This window comes from Rhododendron vialii, chromosome 6a (genome assembly GCF_030253575.1).
Source record: "Rhododendron vialii isolate Sample 1 chromosome 6a, ASM3025357v1".
Lineage (NCBI taxonomy): Eukaryota > Viridiplantae > Streptophyta > Magnoliopsida > Ericales > Ericaceae > Rhododendron > Rhododendron vialii.
Genome location: NC_080562.1, coordinates 42,340,782 through 42,363,811, shown reverse-complemented (window position 1 = coordinate 42,363,811; position 23,030 = coordinate 42,340,782). Strand labels below are relative to the sequence as shown.

Sequence of the window (23,030 nt, the reverse complement as noted above, 5' to 3'; positions counted from 1 at the left end):
CAATCTCTAATATACTCTAGATTGGCAACCCAAAAAAAAACTCAATCTCTAATCTCTAATATACTCTAAAAGATCCATATAGCACCGCAACCGTGATAATCAGAAGTCACTAACAACGAATAAACCAAAACAGATGCGAGTCTAAATCCCATCAATCAACCTCAGTCGAAGATCGCAATCACAGGCAGCCAAACTGCTTGTCGGATTTTGCCCATTTTTAACGGCGGCCGACACTGATCAGTTAGCTCTCAATCCAGAGCTTGCATCATCATCCCCGGCGACTGGAAGCCTGACATCAACCTCCACCACAATCACAGGCAGCCAAACCGCTGGCCGGATCGCGTCCATATTATAACGGCGGCCGACACAGATAGTTTAGCCAATAACCCAAAACTTTCGGCATCATCCCCGACAACAAACCTGCAAAACCAAACAAACTAAAATAAACTCCAATCGACTCCAATCTAGTTGAAATAAAGATTTGAGAGAAAAAGAGATAATGATAACATGAGCTCGAGAGTATTCAAGGTATGTTTCTGGAATGTCGTTATGCATTGGGAAAAAATTTGTGGCAGAGTTTCTATCGAAGTATGTTATGAAGTCGATGTCTGAGACCACATATGGTTCAAATAGGTGAGCTAAAGAGACAAAAAGAGAAAAAGGAAAAAAAGAAAAGAAAAATGTAAGTCGAGAAAAAGGAGCAAACAAAAGATTGTATGAGTGAAATCCAAAAATAATATTTTTAATTGGTCTTCGAGACTAATTAAATTCTCTCTATATTTATTTAAAATAATATTCATCTGTATTCTCTCTATATTTCGTGTTCATTATTTCCTTTGTGTTTTTGCGAAGCATTTTACTTTAACAGAATTTAAATAAATAGGGAATTGATTTTTCTATTTCCTTTTCTCTAACGGCACTTTTCTTCTCTCATAAAACGAATCACATAATAGAGACACAAAAAAGAGTGATGATAGAAAAAAAAAGAGTGACAAAATCACTCACTAATAAATACGGAGTATTATCGTGAATCCTTATGAGGATTCTCTTCCCTCATTTGATTGGGCTGTTTGACCCAGCCCAAGAACTGATCAGGGCCCAACCTAGGCCCACGTTCGCAGTCATCTCCAAGACGACGTCGTTCCCAGTCGTCGTCGACGTCGTCATCTTCTCCCTTCTTCAGACATGAGAAACTGAAGAGAGCTAAGGATTACGACTAATGAGATTACCAGAAGATGAAGAAACAGTGGATGTTGGTTGGGGCACTCTCCAAAACCCTAACCCTAGCTTCATTCACTCGCTCGCTATGTTCCTCTTCAACAGCAACAACACCGACCTTCGCTCTCAAAAACGTAACCAAATCGAACTTCGAATCGGCCCTCGGCGACCTCCGCCGCCTCGTCAGAGACGCCGACTTCGTGGCCGTCGACCTCGAGATGACCGGCGTCACCAGCGCACCGTGGAGAGAGTCGTTTGAGTTCGACCGCTTCGACATTCGTTACCTCAAAGTGAAAGACTCCGCCGAGAAATTCGCTGTCGTTCAGTTCGGCGTCTGTCCATTCCGGTGGGACCATTCGAAGCAATCTTTCGTTGCTCACCCGTAAGTTTTCTTTCTTTGTTTCATTTTTTACTTTTTCTCACGGTTTAATTTAGCTTATTGTCTCTTATGCTTGGGAAATGTCACATGAAGGAAATTTTGAGTATGTATCTTGTTTATGGACTTTCTTTTCTTGATGGAAAGAATGAGGAAAAAAAGGTCTGAAAATGTAAAGAAAAGGTTAGAATCAGATTATGATGTGTGTTGTTGCTAGCTAAACCGGATAGAGTTTTTAAAAAATGACTAATGGTTTAATTTGCGGTAGGGCTGCAACAGAGCTGTTCTCGAGCAGCTCGGGGCTTGGTTCATTGTGGGCTCGGCTTGTTAGTAAACGAGTCAAGTTTGGGTTTTGAGGTCGTTTAGGGAACTACCTGAGCTCGAGTTAGTTATAACTCGTTTATAAAAGCTCAGCTTTTGCATCCAGTCAAAGATTTTCCAAGAGGGAGATCAACTAAATCCCATGTGTGAGTTTTATCCTGGGCATGCAAGTAATTCTTCTGTCATTGTTTTCCGCCAAAGAGGGTTAGAACTCGCATCACAATGGGAGTAAGGTTAATGCTGAGAAGAAATAGTAGAAAAGTAAAATATAATCTCTAAGGCAAATGGGTAATTGAGGCTCGTTTAGTGAACGAGCCAAGCTCGAACACCTTGATCCTAAACGTTCCGAGTTCGAGCTAGGCTAGTTTTGAATGAGCCAAGTTTGAACAATTAAAAGCTCGGCTCGTTTGCAGCCCCTATATTTATTTGCCTAATTCTCTATTTGGATGCTTGGGAAATGTAAGAAAAAGAAGGCAAGTTTGAGAATTTATCTTGTTTATGGACTTTCTTTTGTTGATGGAAACTGGAAGTGGAAAGAATGAGGAAGAAAAAGTTCGAAAGGATGAAATACTGGGAACCGGATTGTTGATTGTAAAACCGGAGAGTCAAATTTTTTTTTATTTTTTATTTGCAATATTTGAATTCTATGTCTGATCAAATTATGCTTTTTTTTGTTTAGTGAAAAAAACTGGTGAACAGAATTATTGTAAAATTTAACTTCCGAATCGAATAGAACTGTAAGCAGGATTAGAGTAGGTGTTTCCAAAGTCAGGAAAAGGAAAGATCTCCTCTACAGTCTACACTCTGTCTTTGGACACTATCTGTAGTATAGGAGAAAAAACTGGTTATATGCTCTGCTTATTTAGGGATAAAAACTGTTATTATACAATTTAATCACGTGTTGAGCTTGCCCTCATCCTGCTTCTCATTTTTGCTTGACAGGCACAATTTTTATATATTTCCGCGGAAAGAAATTCCAGTCGGTGGCCGGTCCTACGAGTTCCTTTGCCAGACAACCTCTATTGACTTCTTGGCTAGATACCAGTTTGATTTCAATTTGTGCATACAGGAAGGTACCTTATTTGTCTCTATATTGTTTCTAGTGACTGGCATTCAGAGTTCTTCTACATACCCATAATTAAACCGCAGGAAAGGGTCACATTTTCTTTCTACATACCCATGGACCAGATTGGCTTTGGTATGGAGCACAATACACCAAGGTTGCATTTACAGTCACATTTTTTTTCTAGTTGCTTTTCTGTGGTTCAAATAATCCTCAGTATATTGATGTATTGTTGCATTAATTCCCCAAGGAATGAGTGGTCGATGATACTTCTCTCTCAGTGGTTTTCTTAATGGAATACTTGTATTGTGGGCACTTTGATTACCTTTGTGTGGGTGTATTTCTTCAGCAATCCTTCTTGATGGGGATGATTTTCCCCAATGGAGCAATTCTGATTGGGATATTAATAAACATTGAAATCATAATCTGTTTGTTTGTTGCCATGCGCTTCATTTAGTGCGTTTGTTTGAGATTTACACTCGTGGAAAATTCTCAGGAATATCTTATTTATCCAGAGGACAAGAGGATGACGCATTGAGGAACTTGCATTCTATGTATGAGGATGAGTTGAGGTGCAACTCGAGAGAAGCTAGAGATACACCAGTAGTTAGAATTGCAGATGTTCTCTTCACTGAGAGAATGAAGAACAGAATCTGTGAATGGCGTGATGGATTGTTACTGAATAGAAATCACAGGTCTGAAACCCAGGAGGTTTCTAATGACTCCCCTCAACAGTTTCAAACTATTTTCTTCAAGATGCGTCCAGCTCTTTTGCTGAATGGGTTCACCTCTCACCAACTAAGGTTGATTCAGTTGGTAATGCTCTATAATTTTTCTGTGTACCACATGTGCAGTTAATCAAGGGAATGTGGTACTTGTTTGTCATTTGTGACGGTTGCCTGCCTTGGCATAAATGAAGCGCTCTAGATTTGATATTATGTTCCAATAAAAAAATTGATATCATGTTGTTAATTGTTAGAAATGAGAGGATAACCTGATGATATTGTCTTACATGATTCTTGTCCATACCGGCGGAAGCTCCTGCTGAAGCAATTGTAGCAGCTCCAGCACAATTGATGGGTTATGAAGATACAATTGTTTGGCACCATATTTGTAATGAATAACTGCATCTTTAATGATATACCCTAAGTTAGGGATCGGAAGATCTTCGATTATTATTGCAGTACTGCCTTGATAACTTCTTTAAAGACCATTGCTTTATCCTGCCCACCTTTTAGTTCATGGCGTCCAGGACTGGCTGAATTTTTCATAATCGCTGAGCAGTGAAACTGAATTATACAGGTCATAGAAAAGCATTATGAAGATCTTGTTTTCGTTCGTGAAAAGGCTGAGACTTCCTCTGTACACCAATTAGTTGTGTACGTGGACTCCAGAAATGACAGGGACTTGGTTATGGTAAGATGTAAACCCTTGGAAAGAGCAATTTTTGCTTTCTTTCGTGTGAGTGTGAACTTATCCATATTTTTCTGTTTATGAAAAAAATATTACCCTTTTCAGCTTGTTTTTTTTTATAGGCACCCTTTTCAGCTTGTTAGAGTAGTTAGATGAGTTCCTCGATGATTGTTCTGTTCACCTCTTGTTTTACCTGTGGCCTCAAACTGTTACAAGTCAGGTCTGAGTACTATGCATAGAGCATTCAACGTAAACTTAGTTTTGGTGAACTGAGGGATTCAGTAACGTTACACCTATTGACCTAAATAATTTGATGACAAGAGGCTTTCTGATGAACAAAGCTGATGGGGGATGGGGCTGAAAACGTACATGAGTGGGATACCGCCTATGTAGCACGGACACGGACATGGACACGGGACACAGCAATTCTAAAAAAATGGGGATACGGACACGGCGGGGGACACGCCACGTGTACAAAGAAATAAATATATATATACATTTTTTTTTTCTTCCATGTCTGTTGATGAAGACATGTCCTATATGAATGTATAAGATTACCATGGTCCAAATAAAGGCATAATTACAGTTTAACCCAAATGTTTTTGAATAATTTCATATTAACCCCTCGAAATTAAAAATATATTACATTTTGACCCCCACCCGTGTCCCCTATCAAAAAATAATAAAAATTATTGGACGTGGCGTGTCCAATACGTATTTGGGCGTGTCCCCGCCCTGTCCCCGTGTCCAATACGTGGACACGGCACCCTTTTGGAGTGTCGGTGCTTCATAGGATTCCACTACCTTGTGTCATATTAGCTGCACCTCACAGAGACATGATTCTTATACCAATCTCTTGCAGAAGGAGGTCAAGGATGGGCTTCACAAGGAAGCAGAGATGAAGATCAAAGCTGCGGTTGGGTTTCGGCACGTTATTGACCTCCTCTCCTCAGAGCAGAAGTTGATTGTTGGTCACAATTGCTTCCTTGGTACAAATATGAGAGAGTTTTGCTACTAGTTGTTTTTTTCTTTCTTTCTTTCTTTTTTTTTTTTTTTCCTTTTTCTACAAGTTTATCTTCACTTAAATGCTTTTTCTTTGTGATACAGATATTGCGCACATATATAGCAAATTTTTAGGTCCTCTTCCTTCTACTGCTGAAGAATATGTCTCCTCCGTAAATAAGTACTTCCCATACATCATTGACACAAAAATACTCTTGAACGCAAAAGATATGCATCTGCCTCTGATGAAGAAGAGCAGCACATCACTCTCCAGAGCATTTTCCTTATTATGTCCAGAAATCGCTTCCAGTGTTCAGGGACCTGGTTTGGGACTCAAACCACGTGTTAAAGTGGAAGTTCAGGTGGATGACATGAGGTGTGCTTCCCTTTGTAATCATTTGTAGTGTGTGGAGTTTTTCATTTCACTGCCTATTCATTTTGTTCATTTTTTCAATTTGGTGTTTCAAGTTTCTATGGCTCATCTACTGGTTACATAAGCTGGCAAAAGCGTTCGCTCCAAACTAGCCATGGTACAAGGCATGTCGCCTTGGGACTCTATTGAGGATATGCATCTGCAGTTTTCTAGTTTAGCGGACCTACGGTTCAAGAGTAACTAGTCACATTTAAGGTTATGATATTGCGCCTTCAGCATATGTTCACAAGTCATTCTGTCAAACTTCCAAATTACATGTGTACAAGGTTGGGCCCTTCTGGAGCTCTTTAATGATACGCCCTGTGTACTAATCAAAGAGAAAAACAAACAGTGTCTGACAGAAATTTGCTCATCATCTTATTGAAGAGTTTACTTTGACTTATTTATATTGATTGAAGTTTGAAATTTTTATTAAGTGGAGTACTAATGAATAAGAAGCTATCGGAACCTTTTTTGAGGATAGAAATCTCAAACCCACTAAAATTTGTCTGTTCTCCATGCTTAGATGGGGAATGCTTATACTCTCAGCTGTTAATAGATTTGAAACTCCATTTACAGGTCCTTGAACTGGAACTCTGGAGCTAAGCATGAAGCGGGCTATGATGCTTTTATGACAGGGTGTGTTTTTGCCCAAGCATGCAGTCATCTTGGTTACGATTTCAAGCTTTATTCACCCTCCACGAATTTGGCCAATGATGAGAAGCTTCAAAAGCACATCAATCTTCTCTATTTGAGCTGGATTAATGGTGACATCATTGATTTAAGGACTGGTAAGCGAACTGCTGAGTCCGCATACTCTAACAATCTAAAAATCCGGTATCCGAGGATTGTGTTTCAAAATATTGCTTTAATATGGGGATTTCTGCCAAAGATCAAGGCAAGGGAGATTAGGGAATGCATAACTAAAGTCTTTGGCCTAAACTCAGTTAGTTCTGTCTATCATTTGGATGAAACTGCAGTGTTTGTGCAGTTTAGTAAGGCTGAATTGGTCACTGATTTTCTTCAGTTGAAGGAAACCTTGGAAAGAAACAACGATCCAATCTCAGTTTTGCATCCCCTTTCAAAACTTCTAGAAGGCAGAAACACTCATGCAGCCACTTATGAGTCCTATAAAAGGATTTGTGGTTCACCGATTTCAGAAGTCTTGTTTGCTGATCAGGCAGAGGCAATGCGTATTAAATGGAAGACTGAATCCTTAGAATCCAACAGAGAGGTTGAAACCCAAGAAAATGAAATGGCTACTTTTCCAAATACTTCTGATCGAAGTGAGTCGGGGAAGATAAACAGAATCATAGACAATCTAGCATGTGGCCATATCCAAGAAGACGAAGCCATTGATTCCTCGTACACTTGTGAAGCTCAGCTTAGCAAATAGGGTAGAACTTCTAGTTTGTGTTGCACGGGATCTAAGATGTATCCTCCTAGATTAGTGCTTCTTATTAAGATATTGTTTTCTTGAACATTTTGATAATTATCGAAATCCGAAGAAAAGTTTTTGTACTTTCTGTTTATGAACAAGGTTTTTGTATTCAAATGCATCAATTAACATACCATCCATCAAGGCAAGATGCACCAGGTTAACATTTTCGAACATTTATAAAATAAAGAGCACCTTCCCTCTTTCTCCGTAGACTAGTCGACAGTAGTAAGCCTAACTGCCAAACTAGCTGTCGTGGGAGAGAACCGAATTTGAAGTGACTATAAAGGTTCAATAGTGATCCCACATACGCATAAAAAACACAACCAAAAAAAATAATCCAAGCTAATTGAACGTGTGCATTGATATCTTGCGAGGTTCAATCTCGAAAACAATGATAACTCGTATTATTACTGTAGATGGAATATCAGAATAGCATTAACCAAAAACTGTGACGAATCATTACTACTAGGGCTGTCTACGGTCCGGATCGGATCAGATTCGTATGAATCCAATCCTAATCCGTATCTCACGGTTTTTAGAAAATGCGATCCAATCCTAATCCAAAAGTCTCATGGTTTGGTCCCGGTTTTATCCACGATTCCCTTCCAAAAAAATAAAATGATGCTACTACCATGATCATATTCCAAATAAAAATGCAAACACTAATTTCCATAAACATTGTCCAAATTGTAAAGACAGACAAGGCATTAGGGCAATAAATATGGTAAAGGCAGCAAGGCAGCAACCAAATAAAACTAAGCATTGTCCAAAACACACAAATTCTAGTCAAGCATGATCTACTTATTACATCCCATAAAAACCAAACAAAAACTAGCAAATTAGTTTCACAAAACAAACAAGCAAATTAGTAAAATTATAATTATTTATATATATTACACACACATATCTATATATATATTTTAAATATCTCACGATCCGGTTCGGTTAATCCATGGTTTTGAAATGAAAATCCAATCCTAATCCGTATCTCACGATTTTTTAATTTTCAAATCCATATCCAGACCATTAATTCACAGACAAAATCCAAAAAACACAGATCAGATCGGTCCGGACCGGTTTCACGATTCTCGGTTTTTCTTGGACAGCCCTAAGGTCCAATATAGCACATCCCCATTTTAAAATAATAATAATAATAATAAGGACATCCCCTTTTTCCGTCTCTTTACTCAAGTGTCATGGTCACAAACTAGAACGATGTAGTTGATGAATCAGTGTGGCATGGCAAAGCGACAAAGAGGACACAAGTTGCTACTTTCCAACCAGCGGACGATGCAATTACCATGAAATATATGAGAACAAGGCATGCGAATAACCTTGGCTCCAATCGGAAGAGTCTCCAAGCAATCCTACACTCTTCAACTTGTAGACATGAATTGTTGTCAAAAATTGTGACTCTCTCCAAAGCTTCAATGGATGACTTGGTGGTAGGAACAAATTTCACTACTTGCATTATTGAGTCCCTCGTAGCCCTGGCCATTTGATCATCTGCAAACTCCCGATCCCTAAACTCCGGATGACTCCTTTCCCTGGCGCGTTCCTCCCTAAACCTCCTGTCGAGTCCCTCCACGAACTCCCGACGACTCCTTTGCCTGTCAATCGCCCTGGCCTCACTCCTAATCTGAATATCCACAGCAATGGGTAGTACTTTCCGATCCACATTATTAGGCTCATTCAGCATTGAATGGGCCAATGACATAATCTCATTCACAATCGACTCTGCAACGCTCTCAGAAATATGCGCATCAACCAGTAAGATCGCCAAAATATCCCTCTCCTCCTCGTTTTGGGATAGAAAGTCATCGCGAAGCATAAGGTATTGTCTCTGGTATGAGTACAGCACTTGATCGTCATGGTTGGGATTATCGCGATGATAACTAAACCGTAGTAGGGCACCAAAGCCAGAGCGACCACGGAAGGGTTCAGGGTGGATGCTATCATCTTCCCAACAATTATAAGAAAACATAGCAGCATCAGCAGCAGCATCCATGTTTCTGAATGATAATGATGGTAAATTGATAGGATACCTAATCAAAACGAATGAGATCGAACAATTAATAAGAGAGATGTTCAAATTAATTTGGTAATTCAAAACTAGAACTGGCTGGTGTTAATCTTAATCTTTCCCACCATAGCGGACCTCCCATATTTATAGACCATGTACGTACGTATTGTACATATAATCATAAACCGATTAGGAATACTATTCCTAATTAATAGTAGGTTCCTAGTACGAGTATGAAACAAATAAGAAAAGTAGTGTGCCCACCACGGCCATGAACGAATCCTTCTCTTAATAGGAAATAAAGAATAGCAAGGATTATTTAGTGTGGCACTGCTACCTAGTGCCCTAGGCCTTCTCTTTTTGCTAACTCAGGTGTCCCTTTCGCACATCTTAACTAATCCTAGGAGACCATTTCCACCGTCCACTTGTTAGGATCCCAATTAAAGCCAGAGCAAAAGCGAGCAAACCACTAAATGGACCGGCCTCAAAAGTATTGATAGTACCTAAAAAGTTTCGAACCTGTGACCTTGAGCAAACTTCTAAGTCCTGAGCCTTAACCACTAAGTCGACCCATTGGGATTGCCCTAGGCCTTTTCTTAACCATACATTGTGGTAGAAAACAGACCCATGGCACCATGTGGCAATGCCTTAGGTGAATGATTTTTCTAATTATTGGAATTTTATTTTTGAAATGCTAATACTCTATGTGGAGAAGGAATGCGAAATTCTCGAGGAAATTTTGGGAACCGAAGCCATTGAGAGCATCTCGAACCAGTCTCTCGCTCAATCTCCACTATTTTTTTTTTTTGATCCGCTCAATCTCTACTATTTGGGAGACTCAAAATAGAGTATATTATTCAGAATGTAAAGTTTAGAGAAGGGTATTATTCGCGGACTGGGGGAAGCTGCTGTGCAGCTTCGTGCTGCGCACCCTCCGGGCAGCCTTGCAGGCATCGGTCTGGCGATCGGAGACGTTCACCGCGTAGAGCTCGTCGAGTTCTGCGCATGCGCCAAAAATCAGCTCGATCAAATATCGATAAGTGTCTCATCTGAACACATATAACTTGAAAACAATGGATTCAGTGGTTTTGATCCAGTGTTTTGTATCAATTAGGATTTATTTTTTTCAAGTTATATATATTCCGATGAGGCACTTAACAATATTTGATCAAGCTGATTTTTGGCGTACACATAGAACTCGATGAGCTCTACGCGGTGAACGTCTCCGATCGCCGGACCGATGCCGGCAAGGCTCGCCAGCGGGTGCGCAGCACGCTGTGCAACACGAAGCTGCACAGCAGCTTCCCCGGTAACATTTCCCACCAAAATCCCTCCTTAATTCTCCCTTTTTAAATACTCCTAATTGAATATATTTAATATACTAGACTCTTTTCAAGGCATTTCGAGATCATTGAGGCATTAATAATTGATCACAGAAGCAGGTTATGTCCTGGACACGACATTCTCGGTGCTTCACAGGATACCACTACCTTGTGTCATATTAGCTACACCTCACAGAGACGTGATTCTTGTACCAATCTCTTGCAGAAGGAGGTCAAGGATGGGCTTCACAAGGACGCAGAGGTGAAGATCAAAGCTGCGGTTGGGTTTCGGCACGTTATTGACCTCCTCTCCTCTCCTCAGAGCAGAAGTTGATTTGTTGGTCAAAATTGCTTCATTTGCAAGTTGTTTTTTCTCTTTCTTATTTTTTTCCCTTTTTCTGTACATTTATCTTCTCACTTAGATGATGCTTTTCTTTTGTGATACAGATATTGCGCACATATATAGCAAATTTTTAGGTCCTCTTCATGTCTACTTCGAGTATCGTCCTCAGGCAGGCTGAATTGCAGTTATCTTTTAATTGATTTCTAAATTAATTCAGAAAAAGATTTGTTGTTGGATTTCGAAAATATTAAAAGATAAATTAAATTAAAGCAATTAAAAAATAACGAGAGTTTATGAGAGAAAATATCTAGGGTTTCGAATCCACTCGACCCGTTGTAACAATATTTATGGGATGATAAAGGTTAATTATTCGAATCAATCCAGATATCGTTAGGGTTTCGCGGGCCCTCACGGTATTGCCTGATGGGGTATCGCTGCCTAGCACAAACCGTCTTACTAGTACGACCCGTCTCTATGGCAAGGATCATCTAATAGTACGGCACGTCTTATGGAGTATAACCCATCTTACTCAGTTATCATAAACAATTAAGAACCGTTGTATGAACGTGTATAAAAATTTAGAAAAACATACACAAGATTCGATAGAGAAAATTAATACCGTAAATAAATCCTCAAGTCATATAACCACGATTCGAATAATTAAAACACTAAATCAAAACATAAAAAATCGTTACTCAGAATTCGAGCATCATCTAGACCTTAGAAACGAGTTTAGCCGGACATCAAAGTTGAAACCATCAAAGTTCTGTTGAAGGCTGACATGATAATGGAGGTTTACGCGCAGCCTCTGTTTTCTGATTCAATCCGTGGCCACCTCCTCTTTTTCCCCGTGGTGCGTCAAAAAAAGTGCCGCTCTCTGTTGTGCTTGTTGTCCTTTATATCTCATCGTAGCCGACCTTCGGTGGCAGCCCCATTTCCTTGCAAAAGCCCCGTAGTAATATGGGAAAATAACGGCCAGGACGTATTTTGATAATTAATACCCGTCAAGAACATGCTGAGAACATTTGAGAACATTTGTTAATGCTGAAAATGTCATTGAAATGTATTAATTATCAAACACGTCCTTAGCCGTCATTTTCCCTAGTAATATCGGTAACTTGGGCCCAGCATTTAGACAGAATAACAATTAAATATTAGGCCCAACCAATTGTACGTTCAATAAGTATAGCTTCAGGGGCCCACTAATACGTTGTTTACAATTTGTATTATTCTGCTAACTCATTCCACTTCTAGTACCACGTACGCGACAGCACACTGGGAGGAGGAAAAATTATAGGATGCAATCCATGCTTCTCAGCAACTAAACAAAGCCCATTTAAAATGTCAAAATCTCTAAATACCTACGGCACAAAAATCGAGCATTACTTTACAGAGTAACAATATAAACGGACTTAGCAAGGATAAATTAGGGGTACGTATGTGAACATTTACGCGCCTATCACATACATCGTTGACACAAAAATACTCTTGAACGGCAAACGATATGCATCTGCCTATGATGAAGAAGCGCAGCACATCACTGTCCAGAGCATTTGCCTTATTATGTCCAGAAATCGCTTCCAGTGTTCAGGGACCGGGTTTGGGTCACAAACCACGAGTTAAAGTGGAAGTTCAAGTGGATGACATGAGGTGTGCTTCCCTTTATATCATTTGTAGTGAGTAGAATTCTTCATTTCACTGCATATTCGTTTTGTTCATATTTTCAAGATTTCAATTTGTGGTTTCATGTTTCTATGGCTCATGACTCATCTACTGGTTGCGTAAGCTGGCAAAAGTGTTTACTCCGAACTAGCCATGGTACAAGGCATGTCACCTTATGACTCTATTGAGGATTCTCGTCAGCAGTTTTTTTGTTTAGTGGAACTATGGTTCAAGAGAAACTAATCACATTCTAAGGTTATGATAGACTAGTGCTTTAGCATATGTTCACAAGTCATTCTGCTAACTTTCAAATTACATGTGTTCAAGGTTGGGCTTGGGCCCTTCTGGAGCTCTTTAATGATACGCCATATGTAATTATTGAAGAGGAAAAATAAGTGTCAAAGATTTACTCTTCATCTTATTGAAGAGTATACTTTTTGACTATTTATAGTGAATCAACTTTGAACTTTGATGAAAGTCAAAAAAATAGAGTACGAACTACTAATGAATAAGAAATTATCAGAACCTTTTTTGACGGGTAGAAATCTCAAATTCACTAAATTTCGTCTGTCCTCCAAGCTATGGGGAATGCTTATACTCTCAACTGTTACAAAATTGCTAAACTCCATTTACAGGTCCTCGAACTGGAACTCTGGAGCTAAGCATGAAGCGGGCTATGATGCTTTTATGACGGGGTGTGTTTTTGCCCAAGCATGCAGTCATCTTGGGTTCGATTTCAAGCTTCAAAAGCACATCAACCTTCTCTATTTGAGCTGGATTAATGGTGACATCATTGATTTAAGGACCGGTAAGCAAATTGCTGAATCCTCGTACTCAAACAACCTAAAATCCGGTATCCGAGGATTGTGTTCCAAAATATTGCTTTAATATGGGGATTTCTGCCAAAAATCAAGGCAACAGTGATTAGGGAATGCATAACTAAAGTCTTTGGCCTAAACTCAGTTAGTTCTGTCTATCATTTGGATGAAACTGCAGTGTTTGTGCAGTTTAGCAAGGCTGAATTGGTCACTGATTTTCTTCAGTTGAAGGAAACCTTGGAAAGAAACAACGATCCAATCTCAGTTTTGCATCCCCTTTCGAAACTTCTAAAAGGCGGAAACACTCGGGCGGCTACTTATGAGTTTTATTAAAGGATCTGTAGTTCACCAATTTCAGAAGTCTTGGTTGCTGATCAGGCAGAGGCAATGGTATTAAATGGAAGACTGAATCTTTAGAATCCAACAGGGAGGTAGAAACCCAGGATAATGAAATGGCTGCTTTTCCAAATACTTTTGATCGAAGTGAGTCGGCAAAGATTAACAGAATCATAGACGATCTAGCATGTAGCCATATCCGAGATGATGAAGCCATTGATTCCTCATACACTTGTGAAGCTCAGCGCAGCTCAGCAAATAGGATAGAACTTGTAATCCATATGTTGTACAGGATCTAAGGTGGATCCTCCTAGATTAGCGTTTCTTAATAAGATACTTTTTCTTGAATTTTTGTTATTTGCCTCCTAATGTTCCCCACACCAGTTTGAATTTTTGTTAATTGTCAAAATTCGAAAAAGGTTTTTGTATCTTTTGTCTATCAAGTATCAACAAGGTTTTGTATTCAAATGGAAGTTTTGTATACAAACTCTAGAATGATAGCCGTAGGAATGACCAGATATTACAGGGGTCTGGGTTTCCTCAACTACTATCAATGAACAAAGTTAGAGATTTACAGCATACTTGGAAATTGTTCTTTAATAACTGCGGGTTTTTTTACGATGTTCTAATTTTTTTTCTATCTTAATGATGTTCTAATTTTTTTTATATCTTAATGATGTTCTAATTAGATTATTTTTTTTATGAGATTCCATTAAAATGAAAAAGAAAAAAAAAATGAAAGAAGCAAAGAGCAGTAAACCATTCAACACTCTTTTTGTCCTAGCCTTTATGGCCTTTGTGAGATTCGACCTTTGACCTTTTGGGCAAACTTTCCTTGCAGTTTGCAAAGCAAAAATCTAAAGTCCCGATCTTTGCAACTTCGGGTACTATTTTTTGGGCTCCCCTTTTTTTTTAATTTTTCAATTTGCTTTTTGAGTTTGCTTCTTATTTACTTTCTTTTTTAGCATCTGGGTTTTTTGTGGGGTTTTAGATCCTTTCGTAGGGTCTCTATCAGAACAAATGGGGCTGTGCTCAAGAGCTGCGATTTTCATCGGCCATTTTTGTTGGAAAAATTTGTTAGAACTTCTCGAAACTTAAACAATTGGAGACAACTACACAACATGCATGAACGATATGCAATCATATTGATCGAGGCACACGTGAAGTGCTAAGATACGTCCCTCTAGCATCCAATTGTTTAGGTCTGCATGTCATTCTCCAATTGCATTTCCCAATTTTTTTCAGAAAGGTTGAAGCAGCGGAACTTACATGAAGGCTAGGTAGCTTTCTAGCAGACGAGATAAATACTCAAATCCACGAGCAAGCCTGAAAGAATGACTCTTAGGCCTACACCCTTGTTTGAAAAAAAATGAAATTGAAATGTTTGGATTCGTGTAGTACCTATTTAGCTTCGGGCGTGTATACTTTTCCTGGACTTGATATCTGAGACTTGGCATGTATCCTTCTATTTGAACTTACATGAATTTTTGACTTTATTGCTGTGGATGCCTCTTATCTGTGTTGTTAGATAGAGGTGGTGATGAAGAACATTGAACTGAATAACAAAGAGAGCCGTGTAGTATTTGGCTGACTAATGGCCTAATGGGTCAGTCTGATTAACTTTACGCATTTGTTCTTTCCTCATATCCACAAAATCAGAAAATCTTGTGCTAAGCAAAGGAAAACGGCTGGTAAAAAAATATCAGAAGGAAATTCTTGCCAGCCTTCACCTTTGCACGCTTCAAATTCGAATGCAAGTAAATCACAGCTTGAGGCAACAGAGGACAGAATTCTCAACGACAGTGGATAATCAATGCTTTAGCTGATCAAACAGATTCAAGCTTCGCTGGTTGATTTGGAACAAATACCTACAAATCTAAGTCCTACAGTTACCAACACTGGGGGTTTACTTGAATGTGGAACTTATCAAGAAAAAGAAAGAATCAGATCATGGGTATCATGTCAAGGATAGTTCAGCTTCAACGAAAGTAAGTGATCGGGCCAGTAGCCTTGAATGCACTAGTGGGATTGCTAAAATTCGCAGTCAAGCTGACTTTGTTCGGGGGGGGGGGGGGGGGGGGGGGAAACCTTTGAGGGGAAAAAACCCACAAAGTTTGCCGTATAATCAGAAAAAAAAAAAAAGGGTAAAAAAGTGTTGAAACAGAGGTAGGAATAATAGTTGAACAGAGGAATGAACTTGATCAACGTTGATTTACCTATTAATTTACCCTGTTTACTGTTTTTAGAACAGAAGTCGGTTCGGGTGAGTTTGGATTAAAAAATAGGGAGTGATTTTTTTTTCTTCTTTATTCAATTTTTTTTTTTTTGCATTTGTTAGTTTTGCGTCAAATTTTTGTGACTTATTGATTCGTCTTGACGAGAGTAACAAAAAAGGGTATAATTTTTTTATCGGAATCCAATTTTTTTGAAAAAGACAAAAAAAAGTCAAAGAGATGTCTTTTTGACTTTTTTTTTAAAAAAATATGAGTTTCGATCAAATTTTTTTACTTTTTCGGTTCTGCTCATGGAGATGAACCAATAAGTCATAAAAGTGTGACGCAAAACTACCAAATGCAAAAAAAAAAAAAAATTGAATTAAGGTGAAAAAAAGTAACTCCCTACTTTTTAATTCAAACCTACCCGAAGTGCGTGTGAGAGAGAGAGAGAGAGAGAGAGAGAGAGAAATTTTTGTTTGCAGAAGTGGGCAGAGAGAATTGATTTTAATACTAGTAGAACGACTCGGGTGAGATGATTTGTGTTTCCACGAAAATGAAAGAGATGATTTTTGATTTGGCCAGGTTTTGTTTTTGGAGGAATCAGTGGAGGTGAGTGTGTTTTAACCCATTTAAATCCATGTAAATATGGGTTCATATAGGTTCAACCCATATGAACCCATTATACAATATGGATGGATTGAGTTGGGTTATAAGTGGACGGGTTTGGGCGGGTTTAGAAATATGAGTTGGGATTGTCACTTCTAGAAGAGATAATATTGAACATACATTGCGAGAGCTAAACATGCCAACCACATGTTTACATACCAGTTGCAATGCCAAGTGCATAAGCACGAGGTTCTGCTGGCCTTCTCTCAAGACATTTACTAGAGTCTTCCCAGAACAAACCAAAAAACTTTAGAACGTTTATTTACAGTTGAACCCGCAAAACAGTAAAACAAAAAGAGATCCATCCAGAATCCTTCGCTCACAGTCGCCCACAAAAAAAGACAATTGGAACTATACAAGCAAAAGCTCGTGCAGGAGTATGAGTAGCAGGGTTACATGTTTACCATGGAATAATCAACATAAAACCTACTGTTGCCGGTGGTGGTGAGGGATGACTTTCTTCCTATCTTTTCGTTCTTTCCGTTCCCAATCCTCTCCCGGGCCTCTGTCTCTCTAATCTAGTTGGCAATGGTATGCATTTTGTGGCATGAGTAATGCCTCAGTGCCCATGCCACTTCTACAGACTACAAATGCGTCAAATCGTTATAAAAGGGATAACAATTAACATACCATCCATCAAGCCAAGATGCACCCAGTTACCATTTTCGAACATACATAAAATAAAGAGCACCTTCCCTCTTCCTATGTGGACTAGTCGATAGTAGTAGGCCTAACTGCCAAACTAGTTGTCGTGGGATAGAACCGAATTTGAAGTGACTATAAAGGTTCAATAGTGATCCCACATACGCATAAAAAACACAAACCAAAAACTATTCTCTCTCTCTCCCTCTGAGACCCTAATTTCTCTCTCTCTCTCTCTCTCAAGCCCTAATTTCTCTCTTTCTCTCTCTCTCTTCTCTCTCCATGGAACTTCCGTCCGACATTGAGTTGGACATCGTCCGACGGATGGACGAACCATCGTGATGAGTTTGGTGGCTAGATCGTGGCTGACTGCCGTGCTATGTGTGACTCGCGAAGAACGGCTTGAAAAGTTTTGACGGAAAACGAAGGCACTTAGAGCACTCTTTGAGTTCGTTGAGGTGAATGGGCCGAATGGCCACAAAGCCTACCTCGGTGGAAATCGTACGGTGACGTTCTACATGCGACTTTTGGAGAAAGAGAAAAAGAAATCTCTTGAAAACGAAATCTTTTGGATATCTATGAATTGCTGGAGAAATTATGATGTAATCCTGAAAATCTTGACATCGGAAAAGGTAATTCTTGTGTTGAAATGCTCAGTATAATTCTTGTTGAAATACTCCATATAATTACCTTACCTTTTCCGATGTCAACAAGAATTATACGGAGTATTTCAACAAGAATTACCTTTTCCGATGTCAATATTTTCAGGATTACATCATAATTCTCCAGCAATTCATAGATATCCAAAAGAATATCGTTTTCAAGAGATTTCTTTTTCTCTTTCTTCAACAGTTGCATGTAGAACGTCACTGTACGATTTCCACCGAGGTTGGCTTTGCGGCCATTCGGCCCATTCACCTCAATCAACGCACAGAGTGTTTTGAGTGCCCTCGTTTTCCATTCGAACTTTTCAAGCCGTTCTTTGCGAGTCACACATCGCACGGCAGTCAGCCATGATCTAGCCACCAAACTCATCGCGATGGTTCGTCCATTCGTCGGACGATGTCCAATTCAATGTCGCATGGGAGTTCCATGGAGAGAGAAGAGAGAGAGAGCAAGAGAGAAATTAGGGTTTGGGAGAGAGAGAGAAAGAGAAATTAGGGTTTCAGAGAGAGAAAGAGAGAATAGTTTCTGGAGTGGGAGAGAGAGGGAATTAGTATTTATCAAACTTTCTAAAGCAGATCTTGTTTTCGATCGTGAAAGAAGATTCTTCGATTCTGTTGATTCAGTTAGCTAACCAACTAATATGAGCGAGTTCTGTTGATTCTGTTTCTCTTCAATAAGTCCACGTCAGCTATCATGGGTTCGTTTTTGTTTCTCTATACATTTGTATTCTTCTTTTTTTTCTCGGTCAAACGGAAATTCTATACATTTATCTTCTGTCACTTAGATGCTTTTTCTTTGTGATACAGATATTGCGCACATCTATAGCAAATTTTTAGGTCCTCTTCCTTCGACTGCTGAAGAATATGTCCCCTCCGTAAATAAGTACTTCCCATACATCATTGACACCAAAATACTCTTGAACACAAACGATATGCATCTGCCTATGATGAAGAAGAGCAGCACATCACTGTCCAGAGCATTTGCCTTATTATGTCCAGAAATCGCTTCCAGTGTTCAGGGACCGGGTTTGGGTCCCAAACCACGTGTTAAAGTGGAAGTTCAGGTGGATGACAGGAAGTGTGCATCCCTTTGTAATCATTTGTAGTGTGTGGAATTCTTCATTTCACTGCCTATTCATTTTGTTCATTTTTTCAATTTGGTATTTCAACTTTCTATGGCTCATCTACTGGTTGCGTAAGCTGGCAAAAGTTCGCTCCAAACTAAGCCATGGTACAAGGCATGTCGCCTTGGGACTCTATTGAGACATGCCTTGGGACTCTATTGAGGATATGCGTCTGCAGTTTTCTAGTTTAGTGGACCTACGGTTCAAGAGTAACTAGTCACATTTAAGGTTATGATATTGCGCCTAGTGCTTCGGCATATGTTGACAAGTCATTCTGTCAAACTTTCAAATTACATGTGTACAAGGTTTGGCCTTTCTGGAGCTCTTTAATGATACGCCATATGTACTTATCAAAGAGAAAAACAAACAGTGTCTGTCACCGACTCTGTCAGAGATTTGCTCTTCATCTTATTGAAGAGTTTACATTGACTTATTCATATTGAATCACCTCTGAAGTTTGAAAATTTTATTAAATGGAGTACTAATTAATAAGAAGCCATCGGAACCTTCTTTCGAAGGATAGAAATCTCAAACCCAATAAATTATGTCTGTTCTCCAAGCTTAGATGGGGAATGCTTATACTCTCAGTTGTTAATAGATTTTAAACTCCATTTACAGGTCCTTGAACTGGAACTCTGGAGCTAAGCATGAAGCAGGCTATGATGCTTTTATGACGGGGTGCGTTTTTGCCCAAGCATGCAGTCATCTTTGGTTACGATTTCAAGCTCCATTCGCCCTCCACAAATTTGGCCAATGATGAGAAGCTTCAAAAGCACATCAATCTTCTCTATTTGAGCTGGATTAATGGTGACATCATTGATTTAAGGACTGGTAAGCGAACTTCTGAGCCTAGTACTCTAGCAACCTAAAAATCCGGTATCCAAGGATCGTGTTTCAAAATATTGCTTTAATGTGGGGATTTCTGCCAAAGATCAAGGCAAGGGAGATTAAGGAATGCATAACTAAAGTCTTTGGCCTAAACTCAGTTAGTTCTGTCTATCATTTGGATTAAACTGCAGTGTTCGTGCAGTTCAGCAAGGCTGAATTGGTCACTGATTTTCTTCAGTTGAAGGAAACCTTGGAAAGCAACAACGATCCAATATCCGTTTTGCATCCCCTTTCAAAACTTCTAGAAGGCGGAAACACTCGTGCAGCCTCTTATGAGTTCTATAAAAGGATCTGTAGTTAACCGGTTTCAGAAGTCTTGTTTGCTGATCAGGCAGAGGCAATGCGTATTAATTGGAAGACTGAATCTTTAGAATCCAGCAGAGAGGTGGAAACCCAAGAAAATGAAATGGCTGCTTTTCCAAATAGTTCTGATCGAAGTGAGTCGGGGAAGATAAACAGAATCATAGACAATCTAGCACGAGGCCATATCCGAGATGACGAAGCCATTGATTCCTCGTACACTTGTGAAGCTCAGCTTAGCAAATAGGATAGAACTTCTAATTCGTGTTGTACGGGATCCAAGATGTATCCTCCTAGATTAGTGCTTCTTATTAAGATATTGTTTTCTTGAATATTTTGATAATTATCGAAATCTGAAGAAAGGTTTTTGTACTTTCTGTTTATCAACAAGGTTTTTGTATTCAAATGCAAGTGCTGTATACAAACACTAGAATGGTAGCCACAGGAATGACCAGATATTACTGGTATCTGGGTCATTGTTCATCAACTACTATCACTGAACAAAGTTGAAGATTTACAGCATAGTTGGAAAGAGCAGTGAGCCATTCAACACTCTTTTCCTCCTGAACTTAGATTTCATTCCCATCCTTGGGTTGGTTTGTGAAGGCTGATTCAGTCCTAGTTTGTCACTTTCCTGATATAGTTGGTGCTCGACGTGAATAGATAATGTGCTATAAGCCGATATAACTGTACGCCCTCCTTTATTTGGTGAACATTAGATAGTCGTGGATGTATCCAATCATCCAATTGGGGGAACCACGTAAAAGCTGTATCGTGCTTTTCTATTTTCGCTCTTTGCTTGATTTATTCTTCGAGCTAGAGTCGGTGGGTTGGTCTGGGCGATTCCAAAACACCCATCTCAGACCGAAGCAGGTAATCAAAGCGAATGAGATAAATACTGAAATTAAACAGCCATACAAAGGCAGTTCATCAAATGAGTTACAATACCAGCAAAGCATCAAGCAAAACAACCATCAAACAGAATCACCTAGAAACGAGAAGAAATAAAACATAACCAAATCATCCTAGTTCCTAAACGAACAAACAAAGAATCACAAACGCAGCGACAACAGCAGTCATGAAGCAAGAAGATGCAACACCCATCTTGGAACCAGAAAAGATGCTCCCAGGCGGTCCAAACCTAAACGAATCATCATCGTTGTGATCTCCACCGCCCTCTTCAGCCGGTTTAGGTGGTGGTGTGGTAGTATTTTGCGGTGGTTCGACTTCAGACTGCACCATCACCCGAATAATCAATCTCTGACCGGATTTGCAGTGACCGGGCTGCCCGCTGATGAAGTAGAAGAATCCGAAGTGATCGAATGCGAAAACAGTGTTTCCGTCTGCAAATTTGGAGATTGGGTTTGATGTGATGCAGTTTTCGTAATCTTCTTTGTTCACTACCAGCACTGAGTCCTTCTGGTACTTGAATACTGAAAAAAACGATTATACAAGAAACCAACAAATACTTGGTCGTGAGCCACCAAAAATAATGAGAAGATTATGTGCATTGGGCACGTGTGTCCGGATTTGTCTCACAGACCTTCCCTTTTAACTTGTAGTCTTCATGAATTTTTTTCAAATGTCGATTTTCTACTTTTAAGGTAAGAGATGAACCCAAGAGGCAAATACTTTTGACAAGTTTATAAGAGATGATGATTAAGAAAAGGGCCATACTTTCAAGTTTCAAGCCATCCAAATTTTTATTTTTTTCTGCGAATATACCTATGGGTGTAAAATCACTAAACTTACAAGCTTCATCACCGACGTGGAATCTGTTCTGGGAAGCCCACTCATTGTAGGTTTCGGAGTCGTTTCCAGTGGGTTTGGCCCAGCCTTTCTCGCCGCCAACTGCGAATTGATCAGCAGAAACCAAGAGGGGAGCCATGGAAATCAAGAAAAAGGAGAAGAATAGTAAATAACAAGAAGAAGAAGAAGAAGAAGAAGAAGCCATTCTCTGAAGTTTCTCAAAATTACACAGCTAATAATTATTGCCAGTGAAGAGTCAATAGCAAGTAGCAAAATGGGAAGAAAAGAGAGTGCACGAAGTGGGTTTTTATTATGAAGAGAGAGAGAGAGAGAGAGAGTCATGGCGGTTAAGTTGGTTTATTTCTGAGGTGAGAGAGAGAGAGAGAGAGAGAGAGAGAGTCATGGCGGTTAAGTTGGTTTATTTCTGAGGTGAGTGGGGGGAGAGGAGGAGGGAGTGGGGGAAGTTGGCACTTGGCGGTTTAAAAACTTGTTTGGGTTAGTGGCGTGATTTTGGGTCTGACTGAATCTCCGCAAATGAGTTGGGCCCAAAGCCCATATAAAATTACTGTCTTAGGCCCAAATCCTTGATCTCTTAAGTCAAGTGGCCCATGGCCCATTCAGTTTTTTATTTTATTTTATTTAACTTTTTGTTGAACTGGAAAGCAAAAGAGACAACTAAAGTCTTTTTTTTTTCTTTTTTTTTTATTACCAAAAAAACTAAGCCTAAACATTGGAAACTAAGTCTAAGTCAATCGCAACCGTCCAAAAGTATTTTGAACGGTCCGGATCAGAAAAGTTTCATTAACATCCGGACCACCCAAAACACTTTTGGACAGTTGCGATTTGCTATTAATTGCTGCTGTAAAGAACTGGTTCACGGCTGAACCGTGAATAAGTTTCTCCCCTTCAGTATATATAGAAAATAGGTAGTTGAAATTCCTTACCACATTTTTATTTATTTATAACAATTGGGTGTTGTTAAATGGAAAGAAATCAAAAGCTTAATTTTATGAACAAATCCATGTATTAA

At 39.3% G+C, this 23,030-nt stretch overlaps 3 protein-coding genes and 2 pseudogenes across 6 annotated transcripts in view; 4 read left to right on the top strand and 1 right to left on the bottom strand.

The window, feature by feature from the left end:
- The first annotated feature begins 1,167 nt into the window (after positions 1 to 1,167).
- Positions 1,168 to 7,326, top strand: LOC131329689 (poly(A)-specific ribonuclease PARN). Of its 4 annotated transcripts, XM_058362997.1 has the most exons (7): positions 1,168 to 1,600; positions 2,858 to 2,988; positions 3,475 to 3,794; positions 4,281 to 4,394; positions 5,254 to 5,380; positions 5,499 to 5,769; positions 6,385 to 7,326. In XM_058362997.1, exons 1-7 carry the CDS (start codon positions 1,236 to 1,238, stop codon positions 7,199 to 7,201), a joined length of 2,145 nt encoding a protein of 714 aa, XP_058218980.1. In that variant the 5' UTR covers positions 1,168 to 1,235; the 3' UTR covers positions 7,202 to 7,326. The 4 variants fall into 4 exon arrangements, with proteins under 4 accessions (XP_058218980.1, XP_058218981.1, XP_058218983.1 ...); XM_058362998.1 differs by lacking the exon at positions 4,281 to 4,394; XM_058363000.1 differs by lacking the exon at positions 1,168 to 1,600 and having other exon boundaries at positions 3,494 to 3,794.
- A 2,843-nt stretch (positions 7,327 to 10,169) lies between these two features.
- Positions 10,170 to 23,030, top strand: part of LOC131329720 (probable pectate lyase 22) — a 97,316-nt gene continuing 84,455 nt past the window's right edge. Inside the window, exon 1 of the mRNA XM_058363066.1 lies at positions 10,170 to 10,174. The gene's annotated coding sequence lies outside the window, so the exon portion shown is untranslated. The remainder of the gene's footprint in view (positions 10,175 to 23,030) is intronic.
- Positions 11,716 to 16,590, top strand: LOC131328766 (poly(A)-specific ribonuclease PARN-like; annotated as a pseudogene).
- LOC131329735 (poly(A)-specific ribonuclease PARN-like) lies at positions 18,703 to 20,629 on the top strand (annotated as a pseudogene).
- On the bottom strand, positions 21,150 to 22,287 carry LOC131329766 (early nodulin-like protein 6). The gene is made up of 2 exons (XM_058363146.1): positions 22,004 to 22,287; positions 21,150 to 21,684 (listed from the first exon to the last, which is right to left on the bottom strand). The coding sequence occupies exons 1-2, from the start codon at positions 22,203 to 22,205 to the stop codon at positions 21,284 to 21,286; spliced, it is 603 nt and encodes a 200-aa protein (XP_058219129.1). The 5' UTR covers positions 22,206 to 22,287; the 3' UTR covers positions 21,150 to 21,283.